The 9,435-nt window shown below is 47.3% G+C and overlaps 2 protein-coding genes across 2 annotated transcripts; one reads left to right on the top strand and one right to left on the bottom strand.

Annotated features, from left to right (window-relative positions):
- The first annotated feature begins 1,467 nt into the window (after window positions 1–1,467).
- Window positions 1,468–5,605, top strand: LOC125506890 (peroxisome biogenesis protein 3-2-like). Its single transcript, XM_048671602.1, has 6 exons — window positions 1,468–1,951; window positions 2,310–2,500; window positions 2,636–2,766; window positions 2,961–3,088; window positions 3,460–3,699; window positions 4,913–5,605. Exons 1-6 carry the CDS (start codon window positions 1,761–1,763, stop codon window positions 5,169–5,171), a joined length of 1,140 nt encoding a protein of 379 aa, XP_048527559.1. The 5' UTR covers window positions 1,468–1,760; the 3' UTR covers window positions 5,172–5,605.
- A 115-nt stretch (window positions 5,606–5,720) lies between these two features.
- Window positions 5,721–8,119, bottom strand: LOC125506891 (U3 small nucleolar RNA-associated protein 5-like). Its single transcript, XM_048671603.1, has 5 exons — window positions 7,755–8,119; window positions 6,679–6,761; window positions 6,333–6,444; window positions 6,148–6,222; window positions 5,721–6,074 (listed from the first exon to the last, which is right to left on the bottom strand). The coding sequence occupies exons 1-5, from the start codon at window positions 8,028–8,030 to the stop codon at window positions 5,868–5,870; spliced, it is 753 nt and encodes a 250-aa protein (XP_048527560.1). The 5' UTR covers window positions 8,031–8,119; the 3' UTR covers window positions 5,721–5,867.
- Between the last annotated feature and the right edge of the window lie 1,316 nt (window positions 8,120–9,435).

The raw sequence follows: 9,435 nt of genomic DNA, 5'->3' as shown, positions 1-9,435 counted from the left end.
GAAACTCACAAAAACAGAGGACTAAACTGTGTCCACGGGTTATAAAGAAAATTCAGAAGGTGGGGAGAGATAACAGAAAACGAATTGCATCTTTAGAATTTTGAGGATCTCTGCATGCCGACGCCGCCACGGGCCACACCCTCATATCTGCGAACAAGATGCCCGTGGAGGAAATGGTTAAAATGCACACGTCGTCTGACATTTCACTGGAGCGCGACATCCAAAAAAAGGCGAACTCCGGGGGAGGGGGAGGAATGGGAGGATGCGGACGTACTCGTGGCCGGCGAGGGAGATCTTCTCCTTGTTGAAGACGGCGATGGTGAACTCGACCGACGGCATGGCGGCGCCGACCTTGGTCGGGGCTGCGACCATGGCGGCGACCGCGCGGTGGCTCGCACCCGTGCATGCGGGGTGGGATGTAGCCGTGGAGAAGGCGACGGAGGAGAATGAGCCGCCGGCGGCAGCTAGGGTTTCGGGATGGGCGATGGTGGATGTCACGGAGGAGGTGGGCTGTGGCGGTTGGGAGGAGCGTGCGCCGGCGGTCTCTCGTCGGGCATATGGCAGCCGCGAGGAGTGGTGCGTGGACGACACGTCCGGGCGGCTGGAGCGTGGACGCGGCGATACGGCGGCGCGTGGAGAGGCACAGGTCGAGGCAAGCCGGCGGCGCGTGGGCCCGGTGGTCCGGCGGCGCGCGGAGAGGCACAGGTCGAGGCGGTCCGGCGGACGGAGGCACATGGAGATCGAGGCACAGGTGGAGGCGGTAGTTGGCGGCGAGGTTGTAGGGAAAGAGGTGGGGCGAGGCGTGGGGTGTGGCTGGCGGTGAGACATGGGCAGCGGTATTGGTTTTGTTCCTGCGTGATGAAAGAGGAGAGGATTAAGGTAATGGCATGGTGAGTAATTAGTTAAACATAATGGCATGGTGGGTAATTAAAACATAAAACATGTTTGGTGTTTTGAAGCGATGTAGACCATCAAATTGTAGGTTTGGATGGATAGGATGATTTGGTTCTCCGTCCTCTTTTCCTTTTTATAAGAGTAGTAGATTCATGAGTTACATCTATATTTAAGCAAACTGTATTGTATTTAAGCAAACTGTATTTTATTCTTATTTTCTCATAAAGTCTAAAGAAACAGTTGTTGTAGAAACTCGTAGCCATGCACGAGCTTTTAACTAATAGATTCAAAAGTTAAGAAAAAGTAATCCTTTCTTTTAAAGCAACCAACGTAGCACGACGTGCCGCCACGCATTACCTGTTACTGTCAATAAGTACTACTAACCTTACATACAGATTATTGAATAAAGTGTATATTTTACGATAACATTCCAATCGCATTTGATTAATTAATATCTAGACGTTGATGCAAAGCAACAAACAAAAATACGTTTTCGAATTTGCGTTCGTATTAGTTTATAGATATATAAACTGAAACGTTTGATTTGTATTTGAACCATTTTTACATCCAACGATTTCCGCAACCGCCCCTTATCCCAAACCGGTGACGTCACCGATCGGAGTCGGACCCCCGTCTCCGCCACCACGCCCGGATCTCCTCCCACCCGCCGGCCGGCCGCCCGAACTCTTCTTCCTCTTCCCCGCAGCCGTCGCCGCCCTCCTCCTCGCTCGCCCCAGCCTGCCTGCCTGCCACCGCTTGCCCGCCTGACCGCGAACCCGAGCGCCGCCGTCCCTCCCGCGCGGCAAGCGGCTAGGGTTTCGCCCGCGTCGCCTCCCACCTCCCGTCCCCGCCCCGCCCAGGCCGCCATGTTCCAGCTAGGCTCCGCCCCCGGGAAGGCCTTCTGGGCGCGGCACCGGTGGAAGATGCTCCTCTCGCTGGGCGTCGCCGGCGCCGGCTACGCGGCCTACCGCTTCTACGACGCGCACCAGAAGCAGCTCGTCCGGGTGGAACAGCGCGCCGAGGAGGAGCGCGCCGCCGACGAGATCATCAAGAATCAGTGAGCCCACAAACCCAAACCACCACCAGATTTGTTTTCTGTCTTGCATTTTCTTGCTTACGTGTGTATGTGGCTATGTTCTAAATTGGCGACCACAGCAGCAGCCATGCCGTCTTAGTGGTGGCAAACAACAATTGATTCATAGGTTTCATGTGCATGTATGTATTGATTCGATGTACTGCTTATGGCAATATCGTGTTAGCGCTAGCAAACTACAATTGGCCCATTGAGTTTATTATGTCTTCGTGGTTATATGGGCTAGTAGTTCCGTGATGCGCTGCATATTTAGTGAGATGTTGAAATTCATGTAGTAGTATCATAGACTCCTTCATGACCGTTCTGTGCTACTCTCTGTTAGGTTGGAAGCCCATTTTGAGAAGGTGCAGAGGATCTCGGATACAACCACACTGCCGTTTGCTATGCACTACCTGCGTTCGCGGGTAATGGAGGAACTGGATATTTCACACCTGACCGAGAGGCTGCTGCAAGGGAAGGGAGAGCTGACGCCAGAGGACAAGTACGAGACCTGGGAGAAGATCAAAATTCTGAGTATGATGATTCTGTGGTTTATCTCATCCTCATTCATGGCCTGTTTATTTTTTCTTCTCTGTCTCATCTGTGATGTCAAAACATTAGGCTGATCCATGTCATTTAACTGTTGTTACTTCTTCTCTACTCCCCTAGGTTTCACAAGGACAGTGTCTTCAATGTGGGCCATGACATTGCTGAGCTTATATGTTAGAGTCCAGGTCACCATATTAGGCAGACATCTCTACTTGGACTTTGCTCGTGGTACAGATGGTGCTCAATTGCAGGTAATTTTCGCTCCCTTCTATTCGTGAGTGATTCCCCGACATACATTAAGCTATCGCTGCTTTCTTTGTTTTTTCTCTCGTATTGATCATTTATCATGCGACACTTGTATAATTGAATTATGCTACAAACAATTGTGACTTCCCTTGAGACCATGCTCTGCTACCTGACTTTGAAATATCCCGCTTCTGTGTAGGCGGAATCTGATACTTTTAGCGGGAATGGACATAAGGACTTTCTTGGAACTGCTGACTACCTTGCAACATATGGTATCACTGCATTGATCAGGCAAATGCAACAGGCTGCAACAGAAATCTTGAAAGAGTAAATATTTCTTCCCCTATCCGCATGATTATTCTGTCACCAACATGTCAGTAAATTATCATATTCAACAGCATGTTCAGCATCCAATGAGCAGAGACAAATAAAATTTAAAAGGCCCTAGGGAAATTATTGTCGAACTTTTACAAGAAAAAATCCCTTTATGGCAGAGTTCTGATTCATCAAGAGAATACTTATTTTATCATTTAGAGTAGGGACCCTTTAGATTATTGTTGCACCTTTACATGATGAAATTATTTTATTATAGCAGTTATGTTTCGCCAAGTGTATACTTTCTCATTTATCTTAAATTACATCATACTTTATAACATGTGTGTTTCCCGTACTGATACTACCATGGAAAAAATGTGCAGGAAGCAACTGAAAGACCCTATGAGCATGGACCAAGTATTACAAACGATGTTACAGATATCGGAGCAGTTCATGAGTCTGTGTGAAGGCAACTCATGGATAAATTTCCTTGTACCTGAAAGCGCCAATCGGTATGCACAGTTGATGGCTGTGTCCAGCAGCGGCTTTGATGACTCATCTCTTCTAATGGATGTTGGAAAGCTTGACCAACTAATGACTGAGACACGCATAGTGTTGGCAAGGTAATGCAGAATATGTATTGTAAATTCATAATATATGCAGGGTTTAGTAATACTGTACTTTGCTCCACAATGTGTCTATTGTCTTAGATCTTTCATATGGCTACCCATCATTACATTTTCTTTCAATAATTATCTTTTCAAGAACTGTAATCCATATACCGTATGTCGTTTCATACATAAGCAACTAGTGTGTTTGAGTTTTTTAATATTGATAAAATGAAAAAAGGGGAAATGTTAATGCCAGGTGGTGCTGCAGTGAAAAAAATTGTCAGTAACATACTCATAAGTGATGCATCGTTCTTATGAAGAGGTTACTACTGGATCAGTAACAGTACTCTATTTTGGGATTTGGGATTGATTTATATCATGTTCATATCTGGAGCAGATACAACAAAAAATAGCTGGTTGCCAGCTGTACCGTTCCGTATTGCTGGGTGCTAGTATTGTAGCTCTGGGACTGCTATGTTGTTTTGAGCTATTGTTTTTACTGATTTAGCTACTACCCATTTAAATATGTTGTTTGAGAACCAAAGGAAAACAGAGGGGATAATTTGAATTGATAACAGGCAATTCTGAGTCCTAACCGGCAAAAAATAACCTTCATTCAAAATTTGTGCTCCAGTGATAAGGCAAAACTGTGTGGTATAAAATTTGGTGCATGCTAGTATCTGGTTTTGTATTGAATGACCTCATTTTTCTTATAGCATAAACTGTTGTTGACATGTTTTGTAGGCCATTACCTCTATTGCAAAACGAGAAAATAAACATGTTTGATTGTTATAGTGGAGTTGTGGCACTTGCTTACTGTAGATGATAGTTAATCCATGGTTATCATTAAGAATCTGAATTGCTAAACGGCGCCATGACCAGCAAGAAACTGACCTTATTCAAAATTTGTGTTCCAGTTTATTAGTAGAAACAGTCTGGTATTAATGTTGGGTTTTTAGAGTGTCTGGGTATGTATTGAATAATCTCATTTTCTTATAACTTAAACTGTTGTTGACACGATTTGAGTCTGTTAGCTCTATGCAAAACAAGAACAGACATATTTGATTGTTATAGTCGAGTTGTGATATTTGCTTACAGGATAGTAATTTTCCACGTTTGTCGTCGAGAACACATCTATTGTCTAACTCTGTTGGCATCTGCATTTTTCTTTGGAAGAAACTCAATGAGTATCTCACATCATCCTATTGGCACCCTGTGTTTGCAGCGACGATTTCAGAAATATCATGGACATGTCATTGAGGAAGGTAGCTGATTTGGTGATAGAGGACTTGCGTGCACAGGTTGGAGCCGCGCTTCCTCCATCGGGATTGCCCTTGGCGAAGCTCTTGGCTAGAGTGGCTCAACTGAGCTCAATGCTGCTCGAGGAACCAAGCAAGAACAAGCACATCCAGACCATCCGAAGCATGCCCGAGGTGGGACTCTTCTACACATTCCTCTACGCGAACATGCCGCTGCAAACGTGAGTTCACGTCGATGTGGACAGGAGCATGTTTCTTCCTAATTTTTGGCCCGAAACCTCCAAAGGATCTAGTGGGTTATGTGTATGAGAACTCGATCGTTCTGGATTCTGGAAAGTGATACCGGTGGAGAATGTTCGTTCGTGAAAAATATACGTGTGGAGAGGAGGCTGAGTTTGTGTCCTGTATATTGCTGAAGATGTGCTCTTGTTATGTTTCAGGAAACAGGAGTCTTTTCCCTTTTTACTTGGGGTTTTTGTTAAATACTTGTTCTTTTTTTTATCTAGTTAGAATTCAGCAGGCTGTTTCTGCCATCTTGTTTACATATTTTGGTAGCATGCTCGATGGAATTTGTGTACCTCATGAATGTTCAACTCTACAAATTGGTTTATGAATGAATGTTGATGTGGGTATACCTATTCTGTTACCCAATTTGTTTATGGTATCAATTCATCAAATTTCTTTTTTGGTATATGCCATCTAAACTGACTGATGATGAATCTGTTATCACAAAGCAAATATGATTAGCTGGAATGGCAGTCTTGATTCCTGATATGATAACCAACACAAATTTGAGGACTTTTTCCCATGACCAAAACTTTTTGTTTATGACACAGCAAAATAGAACTGCAAACGCAGCTGTGTCTCGATCAGTTACAGTACAGTTACTAGAAAACCAGAGTTCAAATGCTGTGATCTCTTTCACTCATCATCAACTTCAGACTCTTCCTTGTCAGTCCCCTTTCTCTCTGTCTCCATGGCGTCGTCGACCTCGGAATCTTCCTCATCAGTCCCCTTGTCTTCGGTTTCCATAGCATCATCAACTTCAGAATCTTCCTCATCAGAATCCACGTCCTCATAGACAAGCGGATGGCCTCCCTCTTCTTCATCGGATTCATCATCGCAGATCTGGAATATACATGCTTGAATTACACACATGCATGCACGAGGTTGCACTGCAGGTAGACAGGAGAGAACCTACCTCGCTGAAATGATAATCTAGGCATGTAGACAGTTTGAGCGACGATGCGAAGGTCGATGTTCTTGCGTCAATCAGCTGAAAAGGGGTGCACCAAGTAACATTACAGTCCAGAAATAAGAACTGTTATTAATTGTACTTCATATTAGTACATCTCTGCCACTGTTAATCTGAAACAAAATACTCACCTGATAAAGCGAGTTGAGCAGCAGCAGAGAAGAATCCTGAGATACTATGCTGCTCATGTGTCGGCTAAGCAGAGCTTGAAGCCATGGGAGCAAGCAAACCAGCACTGAACCCCTGCCGAGGCGAAAACAAAAAAGCAGACCAGTTATGAAACCTCTATGCAAAATATGAGGGTACACAAGCAGAAACAATGTTTGAGACTTTCAGTGGGTCATGTTAACCCAGTCAAACGTTCAACGCAAAAAATAACTGAATTTAGAAGCTTTCATGTTCACAGAATGCACGCAACATAACGTCCCAGCCATTTTAGTGCTAAATTGACAGAGTACCTCAGAAGCATTATCATACCTAGATTGCATAAGCGATACCAATGATTTGAGGAACTTCACAGCGTCTGCTGGCGTCAGAAGTGATACTGACTTCATGATAACCTGCATGTAAGACAACACATTGAGTTAGGAACTATCAGATTTGATGACCTAATTGCATAAAGAACAACTGATATTCAGAGTTTCACAATGTTTAATAGTAATACATAACAGCTGCCTAATAAGGCCACGAGGAGAGTAACTGGCTAATCAAACCAAGGCTGTGGCGGTGCTGGAGCATGGACACGAGTTGAGGGCCCTGCACGAGTTGTGGGGTAATTCCATTTTGGGGTTGGGAGTATTAGGGGTTCTGGTCATAACTTCGTTGTCTTAATACTTAACTTGCATGCAGCATTATTGAGCCCCATGCAATTTACACATTGCACAACAGGACGCTTCCCAACTGAAGCTGTTACCAGGAGCACCTTGCAGATCCATGGCATCAAAGTCTCACTAGCAGAACGACAAATGTTACCACTGGAGGTGTATGGAGTGGTCGCAGTCCGTGATGCTGTGGACCGTCATCACAACCCTCTATTCCTCTGTGCAAGAATGCACTGCCAAATCCTTGAAGAAATTGTAGGTATTACTTGGGCAACATACAAACCAACCAAAATAAAACAGGCTCAGTTTCCATCGAGCCGAGACTCAATCGTCTTTCTGAATGTGTGACTAAAGCCAAGAGTGATTGGCCATGGGGAGTTCCACAACCATCCCTTCCTAATTTGCGCGATGAACTCGTGTCCACGCTCATGGCATTCGTTGCACATGTGCAATGCACAACCCAACCAAACAAACACACAGCTCGAATTTCATTGAGCAGAAGCTCAAACTAGCTGTCTTCCTGAACTTTGGACCAAGCCGGGAGTGATTGGCCATGGGAGGCTGACAAGTTGTACAAACATCCCTTCCTAATTTGCGCGGCGAACTCGAGACTCGGATCCTATGAAAAAAACTGTAACCTATGCTTCACTGACGATGATGCCACCAGCTATCAAGATACTATTGCACCATGCCACAGATGAGGAGTCAGAGAGGCCAGAGAAGCTCAGATACCTTGCCGTCTCTGTTGTACAGGCAGCCCAGCAGCGCGGCGCGGTCGTCGGCCTGCAGGGCCTGCCTGAGCAGGACGTGGACGGAGTCCGCGCTGGGGGGCACCACGGGCAGCGACTCCCCGGCGGCGCCACCTGACGCCTCGGCGAGCGGGCTCATGGCCGCGAGCTTCTCCGCCAATGTCGGCTCGTCGAGGCTGTACTCCGCCGCGTCCGGAGCGCCATCGGAGGGGGCGACCTCGGCGCGTCTCCGGCGGCGGCGCTGCGGCGTCTGGTCCATCGAGCAGTTTGGAGAGGCGGCGGCGGAGCGAGGAGAGGAGGCGGCGGCGGGGAGGGAAAGAGGGCAGGGTCGCGGATAGCCCGGCTCGGCCCAGCCCATATAACTATTATCACAAATGTTATTGCGCGGACGTTCATGGGAACGTTTTTCCAGCGAACACACCTGGAGCTGTTGGATTTGGTCGCACGAATCTTAGGGCATCTCCAGCCGCGCCCCCAACAGGCCCTCCCCAGGCGTTTTTGCCGCGCCGGCACCAAAAAACGGCCCAGTCGCGTCCACAGAAGCCCGTTTTTCGCCGGCTCGGGCCAAAACTAGTGCCAGCGGACCCAGGCCGAACCCGGCGCCCTGGGGGGCGCTTGGGAGCCGGCACAAGCGAAAAAGGCGCGTGGGTCCGCCCTGGCGGCGACCCGAGGGCCTTTTCCCGCCGTTTCTTGACGCTTTTTCCTCACATCCCTCCCGCTCGCTCGCCTTCCTCCCGCCACTCCCTCCCTTTCTCTCGCCAAACCCCCTCCCGCTCGCCTTCCAGTCGCCGCCATGCCGCCGAAGAAGTACGCCATGCCGCGCGTGGTGGCAACCACGACTGACACCGTGGCCCAGCCGAAGCAGAGGAAGCCGAGGGCGCCGCCATTGAAGCCACCGGGCATGTCGAACGCCGAGTGGAGGGTGGAAGTTCAGCGACGCGACGCAGTCACCGCCGACCGGCGAAACAGGGCATCGCCAAGAAGGCCCGCGACAACGCGACGCGCGCGGCGGCGTCCTCCTCATCGGTCGACCATGCGGGGATGATGAATCCACCCGTCGTCAGCCACGCCCAGTACGTGCCCTGGGACAGCAAGGCATCGGATCTCCATGGGCACTACAAGAAATATGTCAACTTATGACCTTCTGTCAGTGACCCTCGAAGAATTTATGACCATTTTAAACCAATTGGTCAAAAGCTGTCTGGGGGGCTCTAAACCCTAAACCATAACGACCATTTTGGTCATAATGACCATTTTGGTTAGAAAGGTCATAATTTCATTAGAGGAAATGGTCATAAAGCAAACAACGCTAGTCCGCTGCCTTATTTCTAGTTGTTAACGACTAATATAGATGGTCATAGCCTTGTAAATTGTGGTGGGTTGCTATGACTAGGCGCCACCTCATCAGTTTTGCCTATGTGTCATGTCCATGTGGCAGTTTTTGCCCTAGGTTGTGAAGCAACCTATATTTCTGTCATTCCAAAATTCCCAAAAAAACTCATAAATTCTTTGGGTCATATCTTCGTCAAATATGTAAAAATCTTCCTTGCCTAGTTCAAAAATAATTCAAAAATATTCATTTTCCTATTCTGTTCAGAACAACAGTTTGTGAATGAAGTACCACTTTGGCATGTCCAAATAGTATCCATTTTCTACAGTGCTTT

The sequence above is a fragment of the Triticum urartu genome, chromosome 5 (assembly GCF_003073215.2).
Source record: "Triticum urartu cultivar G1812 chromosome 5, Tu2.1, whole genome shotgun sequence".
In the NCBI taxonomy this organism is placed as follows: Eukaryota; Viridiplantae; Streptophyta; class Magnoliopsida; order Poales; family Poaceae; genus Triticum; species Triticum urartu.
This window is presented reverse-complemented; position numbering and strand designations above follow the sequence as displayed.

Excerpts from the sequence above, each read along its gene's own strand:
- LOC125506890 (XM_048671602.1), top strand. The coding sequence starts at position 1,761 with ATGTTCCAGCTAGGCTCCGCCCCCGGGAAGGCCTTCTGGGCGCGGCAC. Across the intron at positions 2,501-2,635 it reads GGAGAAGATCAAAATTCTGA|GTTTCACAAGGACAGTGTCT; the intron begins GTATGATGATTC and ends CTACTCCCCTAG. Across the intron at positions 3,700-4,912 it reads ACACGCATAGTGTTGGCAAG|CGACGATTTCAGAAATATCA; the intron begins GTAATGCAGAAT and ends CTGTGTTTGCAG.
- LOC125506891 (XM_048671603.1), bottom strand. The coding sequence starts at position 8,030 with ATGGACCAGACGCCGCAGCGCCGCCGCCGGAGACGCGCCGAGGTCGCC. Across the intron at positions 6,762-7,754 it reads TGTACAACAGAGACGGCAAG|GTTATCATGAAGTCAGTATC; the intron begins GTATCTGAGCTT and ends TCTTACATGCAG. Across the intron at positions 6,075-6,147 it reads TAGATTATCATTTCAGCGAG|ATCTGCGATGATGAATCCGA; the intron begins GTAGGTTCTCTC and ends TGTATATTCCAG.